The following is a 21590-nucleotide window of genomic DNA, read 5'->3' as shown; positions in this document are numbered from 1 at the left end:
CCGGGATTCTGCGGAGGACGAGTCCAGTCGGGACTCACGCGGACAGGCAGTCCAGGGAGTCCAGAGTGAGGAAGACGTCCGCCTTGCACTGGAAGGTGCCCGTCCCGTCCCGCATCAGCTCGCAGCTCTTCAGGTTTGGGGAGATGTCCTTCACGCAGATGGCCTGAATGAGGCGAAAATGACAGATGAGAGAATTTAAAGGCAAAAGACGAGTCCTGTTTAACCAGCCTGAAAACCTACATTTCACTGATTTACACCGATTACATAAAATCATGCAGACTAAAATAATTAATCCTGGAGTTAGGGATGTAATCAGTTTAGATTTAGTTAAATATGCGATAGCAGTTTTATTAAAGCTGACCTTCAACGCCCAATCATTTGATTTTTTTCTGTTTTCTTTGTTTGTTTGTTTTTGTCTTTATGATATTAAAAAAAACAAACAAATAAATCAGGAGTATTAATTCAATCTCATCCTGATTTTTTTTTTTAATTTATTTTATTTTTAAGATGTCAAACTTTCAGCACTAATTAATCGCCAGTGTGCGAGCTGAATGGAAAGCAAACTTTACGCGCATACCTTCTTCGTTTTACTCTGAATGGTCATGTTTTAAAGCGCTTCCTAACAAGAATAGCGTTTGTAGTATGTTCTTTTTTGGCACTCACCATGCTTTTGAGGATGGAGATCTGCCTGGAACTCTCCGGGATTACGTTGTTACCGACTGTCTCTCCGCTCTCCATCAGCGTCTCCTCGGATTCGGATCTCCGGACGTACGGTGACCTCCTGATACCGGACAGCAAACCTGAGGCGCGACCAACCGAGTAGTAACTGGGACCGGTGGTCTGCTTGTACCAGGCTTCAACTGAATAGCAGGAGATGAGCAGAGACACTCCAACGCACACCACAGAAAACCTGGCTGATTTCTCCATGTCTGGAACCGTCTTGGCACGTTTTACGCAGGACTTTTCTCGTCAGCGGTGCGTTTGTTTTGCTTGGTGTTCAGGAAACTTTCTGCTGCTTATATAGGCTGACTGGGCGACGTTATCGTGACCCAGGTCGTTCGTCAAATCAGAGCCATGAGGTGGGCGGATGATGATCCATCTTCAAAAGGAGAAAAAAACATCCGAATTGATCTGCTCTTGATGGCTTATTGGCGCCACTGGAATGTGTTTGTGTATGTGGTAAGTGATAGAGGGTCATAGGACGTCAGCAAATCTCTGACCCTTGAAGAGGTCAGAGCGAAATTGATTAACATCAGTCGACCATGACAGACACTGAAGTCAAAACACAATAGACACCGGATACCGACAAATTAAAGGAAGACACCTTGTATTTCACTGATTCATTCCTAAAAGAACTCTACTTGAGCGACAGGTGGTTTTCTTTTTTCCCCTTTCCAAAAGATATTTCCGGATTTGTCGTTTTGTTGATGGTTGTTGAGATGCTGATTAAGAAGTTGGTTGAAAATCCCTCAAATGTTCAGTTAGAATCAAAATTGGCAGGCGATACGGTCTCTCAATCACACCACCACACAGTACTGACCCACACATATGGTTCTTACACACACACTGGACTTTCTGGACATTGTTTTTGCACACATTGTTTTTTTGCACAACACTGGTCACTATATTCTTCATTTCCGGTTAATACTTGTACAGCTGCTGTTATTGTGTATATATTTATTTATATTTCTTCATACATTCTTATATAGTTCTATATTGTGTATTTTGTTGTACAGTTATTTTATTTTCAACTTTAATTTATATATTTTATCTTATTCTCCCAGTTAAATTTACCCTTCATTCTAATTTGTGTTGTACAGTTATTTCATTTTTAACCTTAATTTATATTTTATTCCTTCCTAGTTAAATTTACCCTTTTTAATTTTTCATATTTATTTCCTATCTTATTCATAGCCTTTTCCTTTTTTGTTTTCTTTAGGTCACGAGCAGTTGTCCAAGCATTTCACTACATATCGTACTGTGTATGACTGTGTACGTGACAAATAAAATTTGAATTTGAATTTGAAAATTGGTAAGTGTGAAGGTCTCAGCATATGATTCACATCATTCTCATTCTCGTGAAACTACTAAGTGAGTCAGTGCCCCCTTTGGATGAGGAGCTTTGTCATCTTGGAAGAAGCAGTCATCTAAGGGAATAAGTGGAGTGAAACCATGCCAGCAAAATGCCGCCCACAGCATAACAGAATTACTGAATAACCTCACTTGAGGGGTAAAGGGTTCCAATTTTTCCTTCAATAAATCACCCAGTAATAGCTTATGAGACCGTGTGTGTGTGTGTCCTAACTGCACGTATTTATTAAATCTCAATGTAAAATAATCAGACTGACCAATTTTCAGAATTTCTTGGTTGAGTTTTCACATCAGTGAAAAGTTACGATTCATTACTTCATTCACAGAAATCAGCTCGATCAAGCAAAATCAGAGCAAAGGGCTTCAAAATCTTGAATTGAAGTAAAGGCAGATGGATCAGGAATGACAAGATGAGCCGATCGATGTAGGAAGCTGTTAAAACTCGTTCACCCAAGGATTTAACGAACCAGTCTGACTTCAAAGTGGAGCTCAGAGGAAAAACGGTCCTATTTCAACAGAACCCATTTCGAGATTGATCCGCTGACATCACCAGTCATGCGTCATGAACTCCACCACGTCTTCAGTTACCAGATCAATCTATCAACAATAACAAAAACAGTTAAATGGTGTCTAAATATGTTGCCTTTCTATAACTCAGGGTTATCGTGAGAGTCTGGATGAAAATGGTGAAAATGAACCTTAAATGTACAGAGACGGCGAAAAACGATGAGCGATTAAATTATGCAGTAAAATAAAGCGGACGGTACAAATTAAAGCAACTAAAATTGTTTATTTTAAGCATTAAAAGCATCACTCACATACAAAATTAGAAATTAAAATAAACATATTGTATTTTACAAAGTAAATGTCCTCATCCATAGAGCTTTATCAGTCAAGATGACTGAAGGTACCATTAGGGTCCCTCATAGTCCATTGTAAAGTGGTCTGCAGTGCGGCTCCAGTTTGTCCTCCAGGACATAGTCTGGTCCACAGACCCAGGGGTCGCCAGTCTTCCACTGCCACTTCTGCAGATCCTGCTTCAGGCTCTCCAGCACGCCGCTGTAGGACGGGTCTAACACCAGGTTCTTCGTTTCCAGTGGGTCTGTCCTGCGTTAGCGATGCAATTATTAATATTTAAACATTTTAGAAAGACTGAGCTCATAAGCCACAATTACTCACTGCAAATCCCTCCATCTAATGCAAAAATAATGAGTTATATTTACTAAAATGACTATAGACTATAGCAACTATAGCTTCTGTTAGTTTTATTAAAATTATTAATTTTTCAGGGAAATATGTTGGCGTTAAACTGTTGAACCGTTCAGGGTTTAACATGAATCTCACCCCATGACACATGTGATAGGCTACAGCTTCTCCACAACCCTAAACCCAGTAAGAGAATGGTTGCTTTGCCTCCATTTCTAGTGAAAATAATAAGCATTTTATTGGCTAACATAATATCTGACCAGTGTTTTTTCCCCACACATTACATTTAAAAGTACTAAACATAGCCTATGAATGAAACCAACTTTTACCTCTTAAAAGCTTAATATTACCATCAAATACTTTTTTAAAGTGCACTACATACCTATGTTTAAATAAGGCGTTTGTTGGTATATTATTAATTAATTAAAACCTTCAGGTCAACAGTCATTAGCACAGCAGGAAAGAGGAGTAAGAAATGAATGGTGAAATAAATTATGACAAGTAATAATCCGTTAAAATGTTCTTATACAAGTGTATGCCTTCATTATAGTGTGTTATAAGTCATTCATTAAATGTTTTTATACTGTGCATTCAATCAGGTTGTTGAAAATCAGTTTTAAATTAAGCTAAACATGGTTTTCAACGCCAATCTGTGGTGTAGTTTTAGTTTTAGACTATCAATAGTGTTCATTATTGGAGAAAAAAGAAACTTGATTACGTTTGTGCTCGTTCACTCTTCAGCTAACAGTCACCTTCATCCGTTGTTATGAATGTCATCTTTAAAAAAGCTTTACACTCTAAGAAACTGAGGGAACAGTCTGTTAACGGTCTGATATAAGATGTGAACGATGTGTCTGCAGATGTGGTGGACTCAACTAGTGAACCATCTACGTTTTTTACTCACAACTGATTAACCTCAGTGTAAAAGTCACAGCAAAGACAGTGCTGCTGATTTTTAGTGTGAAAGACGGCACAGCTCGTTATCAACATCCTCCTCAGTTTTTCACTTGTTACTGCTGCAGTGAAAAATGACGGACACACAAACCGTGAAATAAAAAGCTTTAAATGGAAACAGCCTGCTATTTATGTGTCGCATTTTTTTTAGTGACCGATCAAAGTGCTTCGAAAGACGAGTTGCATTTGACCAGTACATGTTTCTTCTGTACTCTAAGCACTTTATCCTTCTCACATCCACAGCAGATTGAGAATCACCAATTAACCTAACATGCATGTTTCTTTCTGTGTTGTTGAATATGTGGGTGGGGGGCAGGAGATTCATGCCAGGAATCTTTACCATCAAATGCAACAGTGTTTGAAGAAAAAAAAGAAAAAGAAAAAAGTTTTAAATACTGATAGATCACCAAAAAAAAATCTGAACAATCATGGCAAATAAAATTTGCTCAACACGTGATTCTTGTTCTGTTTTTGACCTCTGCTCTTTGTTTTCTGAGACAGAGTTGTTATCGCTAAATCAGCTGTTTTAGGTTTATCTCACTGGAATCGGTGGATGCCCCTGTCATCCACTGATCAAGGTCAAGTATTGTGATCCACTTTTCCATGAGGACCTTTTAACTCCCGTCCTTTGCAGGGACTGATACTTATCAGGAATAAGGTTGTGTTTGCTTCTCTGGATCAGCTCTAACAAAGCGAGCGACAGCAGCTGTTACAGACCTGGTGTCGTACAGCTCCCAGCGAGCTCTGTAGTAGTACTGCTCCAGGCTTTTAAACCAGTGTGTCGGCTGACTCAGCGTGGTGCGGTTCAGCAGGTCCTGAAAGGTGGGCGACACGTACAGATCTTGATCGATAGGGAAGGGCATACGGTAGTGCAGGTTGTGCAGAAGGTGGTACGGCCCCTGGTGAATAGAGCGAATCGGGTAGTACATGGTGACCTGAAATCACAGCAAAAGTTTTAGTTAAAGACATTTTATTCTCTCATTAAAGTGTTGCTGTCATGTTTTTCTTGATTTTCTGTCTTATTAATACTTTTGCAACAGCGAATTTAAAATAAAGATGTCAGTGTACGTGCAATTAATCCTTCTGAGCCAAAAGCTGCACACTGCTCTAAGCACTTGGTTTTAGACTTTTGTTCCCTACTCTTGGCTCAGTGGGAGTCCAGTCAAAGCAGATATTCTTATATGGTTGTCTCAGGCTTACAACTCTAGCTGTAACCACAGCAGCCCACTGCTGTTCAAACTTTTAGCTTGTAAGGGGCAGCCAATCAGAAAAAGGTTGGCTTCAAGTAAGAGGAGCGAAAATAGCTCATCATTAGTTTAGATAAGGGAATATTTTAAACTGAGACTCAAGCAAGGCTACCACAGTAGAGTCCAAAATAAAAATTTAGAGTTAGAAATAAAAATGATTCATCAAGCTAAAGTGGTGGTGATGTCCTGACCTCATGCAGGGACTGGCTGGAGTAGACAGTGTGCCAGCTGGTGGGCTCAGTTACCAAAGCAGGGAGTAACGAGCGGCCAGTGAGGTGGACCTGGGAGGCAGGGGTGCCAGGTAGGCTGTAGGATGGGTAAGGAACAGAGAACCAGTCGAGGATGGTGGGAGTGATGTCTGTAAAAATAAAAAGGAAAAGAAAAGATAGTAAAAACAAACAAAAAACTGACAAATGTTCAACTTAAGTTACTAATACAGTGGGGCAAAAAAGTATTTAGTCAGCCACCGATTGTGCAAGTTCCCCCACTTAAAATGATGACAGAGGTCAGTAATTTGCACCAGAGGTACACTTCAACTGTGAGAGACAGAATGTGAAAAAAAAATCCATGAACTCACATGGTAGGATTTGTAAAGAATTTATTCGTAAATCAGGGTGGAAAATAAGTATTTGGTCAATAACAAAAATACAACTCAATACTTTGTAACATAACCTTTGTTGGCAATAACAGAGGTCAAACGTTTACTATAGGTCTTCACCAGGTTTGCACACACAGTAGCTGGTATTTTGGCCCATTCCTCCATGCAGATCTTCTCGAGAGCAGTGATGTTTTGGGGCTGTCGCCGAGCAACACGGACTTTCAACTCCCGCCACAGATTTTCTATGGGGTTGAGGTCTGGAGACTGGCTAGGCCACTCTAGGACTTTCAAATGCTTCTTACGGAGCCACTCCTTTGTTGCCCGGGCGGTGTGTTTTGGATCATTGTCATGTTGGAAGACCCAGCCTCGTTTCATCTTCAAAGTTCTCACTGATGGAAGGAGGTTTTGGCTCAAAATCTCACGATACATGGCCCCATTCATTCTGTCCTTAACACGGATCAGTCGTCCTGTCCCCTTGGCAGAAAAACAGCCCCATAGCATGATGTTTCCACCCCCATGCTTCACAGTAGGTATGGTGTTCTTGGGATGCAACTCAGTATTCTTCTTCCTCCAAACACGACGAGTTGAGTTTATACCAAAAAGTTCTACTTTGGTTTCATCTGACCACATGACATTCTCCCAATCCTCTGCTGTATCATCCATGTGCTCTCTGGCAAACTTCAGACGGGCCTGGACATGCACTGGCTTCAGCAGCGGAACACGTCTGGCACTGCGGGATTTGATTCCCTGCCGTTGTAGTGTGTTACTGATGGTGACCTTTGTTACTTTGGTCCCAGCTCTCTGCAGGTCATTCACCAGGTCCCCCCGTGTGGTTCTGGGATCTTTGCTCACCGTTCTCATGATCATTTTGACCCCACGGGATGAGATCTTGCGTGGAGCCCCAGATCGAGGGAGATTATCAGTGGTCTTGTATGTCTTCCATTTTCTGATGATTGCTCCCACAGTTGATTTTTTCACACCAAGCTGCTTGCCTATTGTAGATTCACTCTTCCCAGTCTGGTGCAGGTCTACAATACTTTTCCTGGTGTCCTTCGAAAGCTCTTTGGTCTTGGCCATGGCGGAGTTTGGAGTCTGACTGTTTGAGGCTGTAGACAGGTGTCTTTTATACAGATGATGAGTTCAAACAGGTGCCATTCATACAGGTAACGAGTGGGGGACAGAAAAGCTTCTTACAGAAGACGTTACAGGTCTGTGGGAGCCAGAGATTTTCCTTGTTTGAGGTGACCAAATACTTATTTTCCACCCTAATTTACGAATAAATTCTTTACAAATCCTCCCATGTGAATTCATGGATTTTTTTTTTCACATTCTGTCTCTCACAGTTGAAGTGTACCTCTGGTGCAAATTACTGACCTCTGTCATCATTTTAAGTGGGGGAACTTGCACAATCGGTGGCTGACTAAATACTTTTTTGCCCCACTGTAATTAAAGGAATTCTTAAAAAGGCACACAGACCAAAATATAAGACCCCTTAGCTTTAAATAGTACATTTTAAACTAAGGGATACCCTCATATTTATACAACACCGTCAAAAGAAAGAAAAAGAAAGCCACATATCTCTGTATTTTTGTTAGTATTTGTTGATAGGTTGAGAAAATACTTCTACCCCTACTTGTACAGTCTATTACTCTATTATTTTTCCTTCTATCAATATTTCATGCTCTGTTGTTAAGTCTCCATCTAGTGTCTGCTTCAGATCAACACACCGACTCTTCTGCTCTGTCACTCTTTACTGGATCGTAATTATTAGAACTTTTTTATTGTTTGTTATTCACAATCCAGAAAGGTTTAGGAATGAGTGGCATCAGTATTTAACTTTAACCTGCAGCTCACTCTGTGCTCATAATGGATAGCTGCTTAATTTTAAGGCCTAAAATACTGAGAAAAGGTCCATTTGCATCGTTCCTTGTATCTTCAATTTTCTTACCCAGCAGGCTGACGTAGGCCTCGCTGGTGTCTCCCCATCGCTCCCTGTGCTCCGGAGAGGACACCAGCATCGGCTCTGCCGTTCCAGAGTGATACAGGTTGGTTCTGCCATTCGGGAAGGGGATCCCGTTGTCTGAGCTGTAGATTATCAGAGTGTCGTTCTCATAACCAGCTTCTCTGAGCTCCTGAAGAACTAAACCGATACCTGCAGGGGATATGCACAGCATCGTAGTTTAGTGTTTTACAACCTTCTTTTTCTATGTTATAAAACCGTTACGCACCCTGATCCAGCCGGCTCACTGTGGTGTACAGTGCAGCCAAGTCAGCTCGTGATGCAGGTGTATCCGGCACAAAAGGAGGAACCTGAAGTGCAGAAGATGAGGAAATTCTGCATTATCATGTGTTAAAGTTCTGTAGCTTTAATTCAACCATAATGTAATGTGAAAAGTTTAAAAAAAAAAAAAAAAAAAAAAAGAGTAAAGACTAAGACAAACTGGGAAATAAGAAAAAGCTGTGGAAAATTTGGGCATTTGAAAATTTCTGTTAATTTCAACTGCAGCCTGTGCAGGCTGTAATGCAAAGCAGCAATGAGCTCAAGACCAAATCTTAAATGCTTTATCTGGTGTTTGGTCAAATATGAAGTCCGTGATAAAACCATCATCGATGAGTACTCCGTTTAGAATTTATTGTTAGGCGAGTACGTCATGAATGAACCCACATTTATTAACATTAATGCACTCCCAAAGCACGTAACTGTAACTACAGCTAATTCTGACATTTAAACAGACTTTTGACTTGGTGTGAAAAATATGACATCTGGCCAAAACAGTCCTAACTTTTATACAACTTAATCAGTCAGATGGTTTAAACCAGCGGTCTCCAACCTTTTTTGCGCCACGGACCGGTTTATGCCCGACAATATTTTCACGGAACGGCCTTTAAGGTGTCATGGATAAATACAACAAAATAAAACTAGTACCGGTACCGAAAAAAAGAAATTTTATTCATAACACACGTGAAAAGACCCAGGAAAACAGAGTAAACGATAAAAACGATAACAAAATAATGCTGAAGACCGATAAAAACCCTGAAAACTATACATTTCACACCTGAGCCTCAACTCTTGCGGCCTCAACTCTGGGGACCGCTGGTTTAAACCGTTCTCAGAAAAACCTGAGTATATGTTTTGTTTAATTTCATTTATTTATTGTCTTTAGTTTCCTGTAACAAATGATTTGACTCACTCATTTCGTTTGAATGAGCAGTTTTGCAGAAATCTGCACAGCCACATTTTAGGCACAATCCCAGAAACAAAAACACACTACTACAGTAAACAGGTTTGTAATAATTAAAGAAACACTTTAACCAGAGTATAGCATCAAGCCAACCTCTGGGATATTGATCTGGAGCCCTACAGCAGGCCACTGGTGTGAATGTCTCAAACTTCATGACGGTGCACTGAGGGCTTAGTGTACTCTAGTTGGTCCTGTGCTCACTGCCCGGCACCATAGAGCCTGACTGTCATTTACTATAAAATGCCAAAATTTGTAAGTCCACCACTGTCACCCTGTACTTTTCATTAATGAGAGCAGGCTCATCCTGAGCACATGTGACAGACAAGAATGGGTTTGGACAAGTTGGAGAATAATGCTGCCTGTAATGTTGTTCAGCATGACCAGTTTGGTGATGGTTCTGTGATGGTCTGGGGAAGCATATCCATGCAGGCTAGGCAACGGCACACACAGTACAATGGCACAGTGGTTCCTGGGTTCCTCCAGTTGCACGACAAAGCCTGGCTTCATGTGGCGAGAGTATGCATGCACTTCCTGGAGGATGAAGTAACTGATACCACCGACTGGGCCCCTAAATCCAATAGAACAACTCTGGTATGTTATGTTTCAGGCTATCTGATGCTGCCAGGTTGAACCTCAGACTACCTAGGAGCTCAGTGATGTCCGGGTCCAGATCTGGAGATCAGGAAATTCCTAATGATACCATCTACCATCTCAGTAGGAGCATGCATACAACAATGTCAGCTGCTGCAATGAAATTTCAGCAAAATGGACTAGCCTGCTTTCATTTTTATAGCCTTTTTCTTTTTAAAACAGTTAAATAATGACATAAAACAGGTATTAAAGCAGAAACTGGGATTTCTCTGACCTTTACTTGGTCTGGCGTGTAATACTGTGGTGTCCAGTCACCGATTCTACCCATCCCCTTTTCACCATTCCCAAACTTCTCACAGAAGGCTCCGTATTGGGGCTGCGAGTGTCCACATCGATGAGTATCATGGAAGGCAACATAAAGGAAAAATGGCCTGTCTTCATTCTTTATATTCTCCCGGTTACTTTTTTCTGCTTTTTTCCCGTTCTTTTGTTGAAAGGCTTCCTCTTTGTGAGTCTGGAAAAACTTGCGGACCAGGAGTTTAATGCGAGTGATGTTCCTCCCCACCTGGAGGACAGAGCTGTTTTCCTCTGTGTAGGCAAAGTCAAAGGGGTAAACAGATCCAGGGCCAACGTGCTTCTTTCCAATTATACCTGTGAAGAAACAATCAGTGAGTTCAAAAAGTAAAAAATAAGAACGATTTTTTTATAGACATTTTGTTATCTACCTGTGTGTACGTTGGTTTGTTTGAGAAGCAGCGGCAGACTTTGTACTTCATCAAAAGAATTAAAGTGATGAACTCCTTGATGAAGTCCATAAATGCCATTCTGATGCTGGAAACCACAAGAGAAACACACCTCAATAATTCACCTCGCTTTAATGAGTGGCATTTACAGGTGTGTGTGTCTCACCTGTGGCAGGCCGGTGAGGATGGCGGAGCGGCTGGGTGAGCAGCTGCTGACAGATGTGAAGGCGTTCTTGAACACCACGCTGTGCTGAGCCAGAGAGCGCAGGTGAGGCGTGTGGACCACAGAGTTGTTATAAACCTCTGTCTCGAAACCTGCATCATCAGCTGTGAGGAGAAAAAGACAGAAACTGATGCGGGGGCTCAAACAAAATGCCCATAACTCACTTTTAATAATCTCTAAAATCTTTGTCATCTACATACTGCTTTGCAAAGTCAGTAGAGTAATGAAACCTGGCTTTGAGTCACAATTCCAGTTCTTCTCAGAAGTACAGGATGGGTTTAAGGTTGGGGTTCAGTGCAGAGGATTTAAGTAGGAAAAGTGTTTCTTGGTGGATCAGGCTTCATGTAAAGAGACACTGACATTTTTCTTTTTCCCCGAGTATAGTTTTCATTTTTTTTCCAATTGTTTGGCATTTTCTGACAGATCATTTTAGATTAGTTTTACTTTAAACATATTTCTTTATAGAATATTTGTACGATAATAAAATCTACTTGCATGAAGGTTAAAACGGCTCAAGACTGTAACATACAAACCGACTTCTGCCTCATATTTAGTTTGTATTTAGTCAACTTAATTATTTTATGTTATGGAGAGAGGTTCTACTAATAAACAAAATAAAAGCAACTGCCTAAAACAGTTATAACCTCCATCATGCACTTTCAGTACTGTGCAAATCTCATGCCTCTACTTATTTGTATATACAGAGTTTATACAATCCAAAAAGTCAGCAATATGTCTGTGAAGGTTCTCAGTCATCCAGGTCATTGTAGTCAAAGGAGCTTGCAAAGAAAAGTGTCTGGACTTCTTTCAGTTACTTGAAGACGTTTCACCTCTCATCCGAGAAGCTTCTTCAGTTCTAAGGTCAAATGTCTGGGACTATTATCTGGGACTCTCCACCATTTGACCTTAGAACTGAAGAAGCTTCTCGGATGAGAGGTGAAACGTCTTCAAGTAACTGAAAGAAGTCCAGACACTTTTCTTTGCAAGCTCCTTTGAATCCAAAACGTCAGTATTTGGTATGACTATCTTATTTCTTCAACACAGCCTGAACTGTCTTGGGCAAGCTTTCTTGTAATTTTTTTTGAGCAGTCTTCAGGAATCATTCTCCAGGCTTGAAGGACATTCAAAGCTGTTCTTTTGCACTGTTCCCTTTCACTATAATGATAAAGTCTCTGGGGAGGCCGATCCATGACTGATGGTACTCCAGTATGTGTTTTTCTATCCAGGCATGCTTTCACTGCATTGTCGGTGCATTTGAGATCATTTGATCATCCTGAAAAATTAAAGCTGTTTTTAGTAAGACGCTTTCTGCATCCATCTCAGTGTCCATCAGTTTTTATGATCCCCAACTGCAGCTCCAAACCATGACAGAGCCTGCACTGTTACAGATAGCTGTAGACACTCGCTGTTGTACCTCTCTCCTGATCTTCTCTGTAAATACTAACAATGATTTGAACCAACAATCTCAAATTTGGATTTGAGACTGTTACTGCTGATTTTCAGTTCAATTCTTGTGTAATTTGGTGTACTTAAGCCTTTTCCCCATGTAGCTTTCATTAATCATTAATGCTGTAGATATTTTTTTTAAGCCTGGCACTTTTAAGTGGATTGAAAATGAGTGAACAAGCAGTCAATGTCCAATGAAAAACTTCGGGAACTATTGAATCTCTGTTATATAACGAATTAAAGGGTGGCTCGAGATTTTTGCAGATAATTGTAATGGCAACAGGAGGGTGTATTTCAGCATTTTAAATTTCCAGCCAGATAACAGAAATGATTTATAGTTTCTCCAGGAGCACAAAAACGTGAACTCACCAATTATTAGAAGCACATTTCTTGTTTTGGACTCTCCGATGCAACATGATGCTAAAAAAATAATAAAAACAACCCGAGGGAGCATGCTGGCCTCTTCCTCTATTTCTCCACAGAAAAATAAACTTTAAATATGAAAACAAAACTCGCTAAAGTTAGCACTTAAAAGCATTGTTGGAACGACGTGAAATATGCTTCCTCAAACAACTCAAACCCCGCCCACTGGGAGTCACATGACACAAGTCACGTGAGGAGAAAAAAAACAGGAAACGACTTTTCTCGCGCCTAGTCAGCGAAATGTTTTTGGAGAAGTGGGTTTAGCAAAAGGAACAGTAGAGAAGGACGTGAAAAATCACAGCCCAGCCAAGAGAAAGCATCACGCTGTGTAAGAATTTATGTTTTATTCAACTCTATTCTATTTTATTTACTCTTTTCTACTTTATTTTGGTCTGTTCTTGTCTATTTTAGTCTATTTTGGTTCAGTTCGGTTAAACACTGCGGAGTTATTTTATATTATATTGTCAAATTTCTATTTTATTCTGTTTTGTTTCATTTCTGTAGTATACGAATTCAGTCTCTTCTGTGCATTCTTCTCTCTTGCACTCAAACACATCACTGTTTTTAGTGTATTATCATTCTTTTTTGATAATTACAAGGTTGTTATAGTCTGGGTAACATAGACTCATAATCAGACACAGTGGGAGATAAAGTATCAGTCTGAGGTCAAGTTCACGTAAGACTGTGGACCTATCTGTTGGACTTTTCTGATGAGGGAGTTTATAGTTTGAAGGTAAAGGTGACTTCATGAAAAAAAAAAGTCCTGACTGTTCAGATACCGGTATGCAAAGCACCCAGCTGTCATATGATCGCCATATAATTGTAAATGACACACAGTGAGCTTGTGAATGGTTCTTTTTTTGTGTGGCACGCAGATCACAGCATGCACCTGAAGATAAGTCCTCGGCTTGAAGAAATGCAAACAAACAGGTTGACAGCTGCTTGCATGAGCAGCATCTTTGTGGCGTTTTCCTGAATGCTGCATATCTCAGCAGGAGGTAGGAAATAAAAGGAAAAAACAGAAACTTGGGCAGCACCCAGCAAAGCTGATGATATTTAAAGCTGAGGGGAGAACTCATGCTTTGTGTGTGGCTGTTGTTTTGTTCATTTTACTTTTTTCTGCTACAGATGTCTCTTTGCTGAATTCCTCTCCCGCCGGTCTTTACCTCTAAGTGTGATGCAGCGGCGTCTGATGAGAAGACAGTCAGCCCGGTGCTGCTGTTCCTACAGCACCCTGAAGGCCTGGTTGCCCATCCTCTCATGGCTGCCAAAGTACAACCTGAAATGGCTAAAGATGGACGTCCTTGCTGGTCTCACTGTTGGATTGACGACTGTACCACAAGCGCTGGCTTATGCTGAAGTGGCCGGCCTTCCTGTGCAGGCGAGTCTTAGGCTTTCCATTAGGGTTCACCTCCCTCTGGATAACTAATTTGGCTTTCCTCTTTTCCTGAGACATGAGCTTTAAGATGAAAAAATAATTAGCTGCATAATTAGTTCAGACTTTATTTTATTTTCTGTCCACAGTTCGGACTCTACTCAGCCTTCATGGGGGGGTTCATTTACACCTTTCTGGGAACCTCCAAGGATGTGACCCTGGGCCCCACGGCCATCATGTCCCTCTTGTGCTCCTCTGTGGTGGGAGGGCAGCCTCACCGAGCCGTGCTGCTCAGCCTCCTCTGTGGACTCATCCAAGCTGTGATGGCGTTACTGAGATTAGGTGAAATGAGTGCTCCCGAGGTCATGTGGAAAGCTTGTGATTTCAGTTTTGGGCTTTTCCTGAAAAACTTGTGAACCACTGACAGCAAAACAAAATATTTTTTCACAGTAACACACATTGTTGTGTGAGTCTGAGAGCACTGGTAGTTTATCACATCCTCCAGTATGTAAAATTTAAGGTGAAGTCCAAAAGTAAAAACAACATCACAAAAATCAAGTAACTATCATGTAGGAACTTAAATTTTAGAGGTAGACAGTCTACTATAAAATCTGTGGCTCTTAAATAGTCATGTGGTCATCCATTTTATTAGCCACATATCTAGTTCAGGGTCGTAGGGAGCTGGAGCCCCCTCACTGCTTTCATATGGTGTGACGCAGGATACACCCTGGACAGGGATGGCACACAGAGATAGCCATTCATGCTCACATTAACATCTAGGTTAGAATTGCCATCACCCGACCAAGCATGTCTTTGGACTGTGGGAGGAAGCTAGAGTACCTGGAACAAACTCCACAGGCACAAGGAGAACATGAAACCTTGTCTCATGTTCTCCTTGGACAGGACCCAATCCAAACTTAATTGTGCTGCGGGTTATTTTTAAATGACTTACTAGTCTTGTGTCATTTTACGGTAAAATGTCAATGAATGGGCAGCCTACGAACATAAGCTCCTTATCAAATGAGAATTTATATTTTTTCCTTAAAGAGTTACTGTAATATTTGAAATCTGGAAGGTTTAATAATGTCTTGGTTCTGTAAATCATCCACTGCTTTGCTTCTCTTCTGCAGGTTTCCTTCTGGACTTCATCTCTTTTCCTGTAATAAAAGGCTTCACATGTGCTGCTGCAGTAACCATTGGATTTGGCCAAGTCAAAGTAAGAGTGAAAACATGCACACACAGCAAAAACTAACACACATACATAGAGTTATCTCAGCATATACAACACATCGAACTGTATGCCTCAGTAGGAAAAAAGTCTTTAAAAGAATGAAAAGATAAAAAGTGAGTCTTTATTAAAACAAAGCAGAAAGGAAAATATTATATAAATAAACACGCCAGGATGGAAATGAGACCGGAGAAAACAGGAAGGCATAACAGATGACACAACAAAGAGCAAGGGCCAAACTGGGGGTATAACTGCACCAAGGCAGATTAGGGGAACGTGGAACAGCTGGGGCAAATAAACACAGGTGTAAATAATCGACACAATGAGGCAGGGGGAGAAAGTAAGACTAAACACAATGTAAAGGAGACAAAATGGTAGCAAAATAAAACGGGAAGAGAGGCACAATAACTAAACTGCAGACAGAACTAGCCTAAACGTAGGGGAACTGGCATAGAAGGAAAAGGTAGGAAACAGTAATTTGAACTAAATGCTCAAGACTGAAATGCTAAGGGAGTACACAAAGGTGAAAGTCTAAACCAAAACCAGCAAACTAAAGATAATGAAAAATAAACAGAACTTGAAAAGACCAAAAAACACAAAACGCTGGGTAAAAGACCCAGAATCATGACAGAAGAAGTGCTGAAAAATACGCTGAGAAGCACACAGAATTAAAAAATAATCTCTAGAATGATCAAAACTAGCTTATTGGCATCTAAGAAAATAGAAAAGTCACCAGAAAGCACCACAATAATGATTTGAGCATTGGGTCGACCAGTGGTTAGTACTGTTGCCTTTAAGCTAAAAGGTTGTGTGTTTGAATCCACCTGCTGGGTCCTTTCTGTGTGGAGTTTGCATGTTCTCCTTCTGCCTACAAAACTCCTTATTGCTTTTTTTTTTTTTTTACCAGCACAGGCTCTGATGTACATTCCCGCTCTGCTTCAGTCAGGTTCTTGTACTTCTCTGCGGTTTAGTCTCTTAATAAAACACTTAAACACAGCAGTCTGCTCTCTACAAACTAAGCACATGGCTTTACCTCTGACTTTAGTAAATAAATATTTGAAAAGTCTGTCTTAAAACTCTATATTCTGCATCAGTGTTTCTTTATTAATTAATGCAAGTTGAAATCTCTTTGCTTGCACACGCATACATAATATACAATAAAATTAATAGTTGCCTTCAAAAAAAAAAAAAAGGAAAAAAGTTGTGGTGTGGTTTCCCACAAAAATCACACCTATCAATTTCCCATTGACCTCATGCAGACAGGTCAAAGATGTGACCGGTGAGCACTATAATCTGTGTTGAGCTTTTACTGGTGGATTTGCATCATTGTTGGTGAACTGATTAACAATAAATGGTAAATGGCCTGTATTTGTATAGCGCTTTATTAGTCCCTAAGGACCCCAAAGCGCTTTACACATCCAGTCATCCACCCATTCACACACTGGTGATGGCAAGTTACATTGTAGCCACAGCCACCCTGGGGCGCACTGACAGAGGCGAGGCTGCCAGACACTGGCGCCACCAGTAGGCAACAGGTGAAGTGTCTTGCCCAAAGACACAACGACCAAGACTGTCCGAGCCAGGGCTCGAACTGGCAACCTTCCGATTACAAGGCGACCTCCCAACTCTTGAGCCACAATCGCACACGCGAATGTTTAGGTTATACTCAAAAATGCATTTTGATTGCTCTGAGTGCTTAAACTCCAAAGAGAGAACTGCTCTTGCCCTCTCATTTTTTCCGTTCATAATGTCAGTGGTTTTACCCGCTCTTCCTTTTTTTCTAGAATATTCTGGGAATCCAGGGTGTCCCTCAGCAGTTTTTCCTGGAGGTTTACTACACCTTCCACAAGATTCCCGAGGCCAGGATCGGTGATGTGGTTCTTGGTCTGATTTGTCTCGCTCTGCTGGTCACGTTGATGTTCATGAAGTCGAGTCTAACCTCTGACAGTGACTCCACCTGCTCCATGTATGCCAGGAAAGTAGTGTGGGCTGTAGCTACCAGTGAGTACCTTTGTGTTTGAGTACACGTGTCTCTCTTTTACAAAAAAAAAATTCTGTTCATTACATTTTTATTGTATTTCTTTATATCATCAGTGCGTAACGCTGCAGTGGTCATCGCTGCATCCCTCATAGCATTTTCCTGGGAGGTGTATGGTAATCATGTCTTCACGATCACTGGAAAAACTACCCGCGGACTGCCACCATTCAGGCCTCCACCCACCTCTGACACTACAGCTAACGGCACCGTCGTTTCCTTTGGAGAGATTGTGAAAGTAAGGAGGAAACCGCCAGTAACCCGATGAAGACACTGGATCTTTTTGATAAATGATTGAGCTGAAAGTTTCACTTCCAGAATCCCTCTGCTCTCAGAAAGAGCTGCTGACTGTCTCGTTTTCCTCTCTGTGTGTTTTAAAGGACTTTGGAGGAGGGCTAGCGGTGATCCCCTTCATGGGCCTGTTGGAGAGCATTGCTATTGCGAAAGCATTTGGTAAGTAATGTTAGTCACTGGTTTCAGAGGATAATCATAATGATGCTGGTAATTCCTTGACGTTTCCACTTTTTCAATGAGATGTCTTCAGACAGAATTAAACGATAGACATAAAATATGGTACAGATATTCACATTTCTTACCAGAATAATAATAAAAATAAGTATCTCCAAAACTAATAGCTGACAGTCCCATAATTTAACATGTTAAACTAACACTGTAAACATATAAAACTCCAATAGCAATCTTAATATTTATCATGTATTTAGCTTGTAAGTGCAACCTGGCTGTCAATTTAAGGCTTCATCATGAAGATGAAATTAATAAAGATCAATACTTTATACATTTTTAAAAACAAAACATGTTTCAAAAGCATTTTTCTACTCATTAAATAGTTATTAGAGAGACTTAGACTTAGAGCTTTTTATTGTCATTGTGCGGTTTCTTGCACAGCGAAATTGGGTAGCTGAACCACAAAGGTGCTAAAGAAAGAAGATTAGATATTAGATAATAAAGGCAGCTAAAGAATGTTTTTCCTCATCACACTGGTGGCTGATTTTAACTTAATGTTTCTCCTCAGCCAGTCAGAACGACTACAGGATCGATGCCAACCAGGAGCTGCTGGCAATCGGAGTGACCAACATCATGGGCTCCTTTGTGTCAGCCTACCCTGTCACAGGCAGCTTTGGGAGGTTTGTGTGTCTGTGTGTGTTATTTTCATAGTTATAATAACAGTTATGTTTATACTGACATGTTTTCTTTCACATCCAGGACAGCTGTGAACTCCCAGACTGGAGTTTGCACTCCAGCTGGAGGGGTTGTCACCAGTAAGTTGTGACACTTTCAGCTTTTACGTTTTCCTCTTCTGCCCCCTTGTGGCCATTTATGTTGTCATACAGCAAATTATCCTCACTTCACATTTCTTTAGTTTCTTTTTTCGTTATTGGTGAAATTAAAAGGCTTATCGTGCAGGTTGGAGACACTGCAAGAACAATGTTTGTACAAGAATTCAAAAGTTTATCTTTCAGTCTGTCATAGCATCCTTCTTATTTAAAAAATTTGCACCTTGAAGTCAAAACCAAAATAACAATCACATATTTTTTTGCTATTTTGGTGCAAATAAATATCATATTTTATGTTGTTTATACTGTTTTTAAATGTTTCATGATTTTCTTTCTCTTTATTGTTGCAGGTGTAATAGTGTTGCTCTCCTTGGCCTTCCTCATGCCGGCCTTTTATTACATCCCCAAAGCTTCTCTAGCTGCTGTCATCATCTGTGCAGTAGCTCCCATGGTGGATTACCGTGTGGTGGCTAAGATGTGGAGGATACGAAGTGAGTTTCATCTTGCTATTGTAATTAGTCAAGTCACTTTTATTTATGTAAGATATTTAAATTTAAAACAGAGTTTACCCAAAGTTCTTTGTATTCGACTATACAGAGTAGCCAAAATATATAAAAAGGATGTGGGAAAAAATGATTGAACTGAATTCAATTTGTCAACTGTTGTAAACTTTATATGGGAGGGAGAATTCTGGAGTCTGGAGCCAGACTCAGTCACCGTCTCAGTACCCCATTTTTAGGCAAGAACATAATATGTAACATGTGTAACGTCTAGTATCGATGGCACTTAAACGTTAATGATGATGATTTATCCCCCATAGAGCTGGACCTTCTCCCCTTTTTTGTGACGTTCCTGATGAGTTTCTGGGCGGTGCAGTACGGCATCGTAGGAGGTATAGCTGTGTCTGGAGCCCTGCTGCTCTACAGTATGGCCAGACCCCAGATAGAGGTGCGTTATCTTTTTATGTCTGTGTGCAAGCAGTGTATGAAACTAGTCATGTGAAGTGAGTTTGTTTGGCTCAATATCACGGGTAAAGGGTTAAAGTGGTTCACAAGCATAAAACAGGAGAAAAAAACAATTAAGAAGGTCACAAATATTAAGTCATGAAATGGTCTTAAAAGTCATAAAATACTAATCCGTAAAGTACTAAAAATGTAAAAAAATACATGAAAAGAGAAAGAGGGGAGGGAGAGATGAAGGACGCAAAAGAGGATAATGATTAAGGATGATTTGACCGTGAAAATGTCTTAAAAGCTTAAAAGCTAAGATTTTTTTTTGTTAGTATTTGCCTGGGTTAAACATTTGCTTTTTGTAGGTATGTGAATCAAAGCTGGATCCATCATTATCCACCCAGAGAAAAGTCATCATAGAGTTAAATTGTGATGTTTTGCTGCTTCTTCCTGTCACACCAGTGTGTGATGACTGGCCCAGCTTCCAGCAGCTAAACTCTCTCAGACTGCATCTTATATCAGGACCAAACTAGAACCCAGATGCAGGAGACACTGTGTTGTTTCGTAGTGGGGTATTCACCATTTCAGTTTATTTTAGAGCCAGTTACAGTGGTGGGAAAAAGTGTAAATACAAAATGCAGAATGTCCGACCGTCTGTTCATGACCTCTGCTGAAGCGCACTTGGGTTCTGCAGCAGGACAAAAGACACCAGCGAGTCCACCTCTGAGAGGCTTAAGAAAAACAAAATGAGGAACTGGAACTGGAATGTCAACAGAACTTTGAGACTTTGTATGAACTTCTTAAATCTTGCCCTGCCAATACTTAATAATGAATAAGCAAAAAATAAAAGTAGTAAAAACTAAAACTAAACATTTTTCATAACTTTGATGAGGACACATTTGAAATATGTGGTATCAAACAAGACTAATGCTGTAATATTGCATATCTGCATTGCAGGTGACTGATCACGGCGTGTTGGTGATGGAGTTGAGCAGTGGCCTCAGTTTTCCTGCTACCGAGTATCTCAGCCACATCATACACACTCGGGCTCTGCAGGGTAATGAAATGCTTGATAGTCTGTGTGGGCACATTTCAGTGTTTCCTGCTGTTTACTTGCTCGTCTTTCCCCAGTGTCTCCACCACGGTCTGTGGTGCTGGACTGCTCTCACGTCAGCGTCATCGATTACACAGTGATCAGTGAGCTCAGGGACCTGCTGAGGCAGTTCAAACTCCGAGAAGTGCATCTGATTTTTGCCGGATTGCAGGTACACCCTTCAGTCCTTAAAAACCTTTAATCCTTACTGAATGAGTTCATACTCATCATCTTTTGCTTTCCCCTGCCTGTGTCTTCCTCCCTCCTCCAGCCCTCTATTCTGAAGGTTCTCCTGGCAGCTGATCTGGAGGGCTTCAGGCACAATCACAGCGTAGACGAGGCACTGCAGATGGAGTCAAGGAACCTTCTTGATGACTAACACAAAAACTATCCAGTTACAGCCTGGAGAGGAGAGATGCCCCTAATCTGGAATTATAAGGCTCTTAAGACCTCAAAAAAATCTATAAACTACCTCCAGCGAGTAATTTCTCTGCAGTTTGCAGCGACTGCCACTGACCAAGTGAAGAAATAAGGAAATCTGTTAAGTTTACAAACACTGTCCACTGCACAACAACTTTGGAGCACAAGTTTAATATAATGTCTGTAAATGTAAATAATATAATCTATTAATATCTGGACTGTGTAAGTAATAGTGGATATATGTGGTATAATTTTGCTAATAGATGTCTGTGTGGTGTTTTAAGGTTGAAAGTCCAGAGTGGGACCAAATATGTTCTTAAAAATAAGAAGTTACTGATTAATGAACTGAGCAAAGTCAGGCTAACACAAGTGCCATCTATCGTTTTATTTATTCATATATGTAAAATGTACTGTAAGGCAGTAGTCTCTT

At 40.6% G+C, this 21590-nt stretch overlaps 3 protein-coding genes across 3 annotated transcripts; 1 reads left to right on the top strand and 2 right to left on the bottom strand.

Moving 5' to 3' along the window:
- Positions 1 to 34: 34 nt before the first annotated feature.
- On the bottom strand, positions 35 to 927 carry npb (neuropeptide B). The gene is made up of 2 exons (XM_085356274.1): positions 664 to 927; positions 35 to 163 (listed from the first exon to the last, which is right to left on the bottom strand). The coding sequence occupies exons 1-2, from the start codon at positions 925 to 927 to the stop codon at positions 35 to 37; spliced, it is 393 nt and encodes a 130-aa protein (XP_085212400.1).
- A 1981-nt stretch (positions 928 to 2908) lies between these two features.
- Positions 2909 to 12906, bottom strand: sgsh (N-sulfoglucosamine sulfohydrolase (sulfamidase)). Its single transcript, XM_085356273.1, has 9 exons — positions 12711 to 12906; positions 10839 to 10999; positions 10655 to 10760; positions 10204 to 10580; positions 8325 to 8406; positions 8045 to 8248; positions 5690 to 5856; positions 4969 to 5186; positions 2909 to 3198 (listed from the first exon to the last, which is right to left on the bottom strand). The coding sequence occupies exons 1-9, from the start codon at positions 12793 to 12795 to the stop codon at positions 3015 to 3017; spliced, it is 1584 nt and encodes a 527-aa protein (XP_085212399.1). The 5' UTR covers positions 12796 to 12906; the 3' UTR covers positions 2909 to 3014.
- Positions 12907 to 13911: 1005 nt separating this feature from the next.
- Positions 13912 to 21251, top strand: slc26a11 (solute carrier family 26 member 11). Its single transcript, XM_085356272.1, has 13 exons — positions 13912 to 14145; positions 14289 to 14481; positions 15270 to 15355; positions 17152 to 17368; positions 17462 to 17640; positions 17783 to 17855; positions 18436 to 18547; positions 18627 to 18682; positions 19048 to 19188; positions 19518 to 19645; positions 20605 to 20704; positions 20779 to 20912; positions 21012 to 21251. The coding sequence occupies exons 1-13, from the start codon at positions 13942 to 13944 to the stop codon at positions 21117 to 21119; spliced, it is 1731 nt and encodes a 576-aa protein (XP_085212398.1). The 5' UTR covers positions 13912 to 13941; the 3' UTR covers positions 21120 to 21251.
- The last annotated feature ends 339 nt before the right edge of the window (positions 21252 to 21590 follow it).

Source organism: Diplotaxodon limnothrissa, linkage group LG6, assembly GCF_057381915.1.
Source record: "Diplotaxodon limnothrissa isolate DT_005_m linkage group LG6, D_limnothrissa_male_GT1.1, whole genome shotgun sequence".
NCBI classification, from domain to species: domain Eukaryota; kingdom Metazoa; phylum Chordata; class Actinopteri; order Cichliformes; family Cichlidae; genus Diplotaxodon; species Diplotaxodon limnothrissa.
Note: the sequence above shows the minus strand (reverse complement) of the source record. Positions and strands in the feature narration are given on the sequence as shown.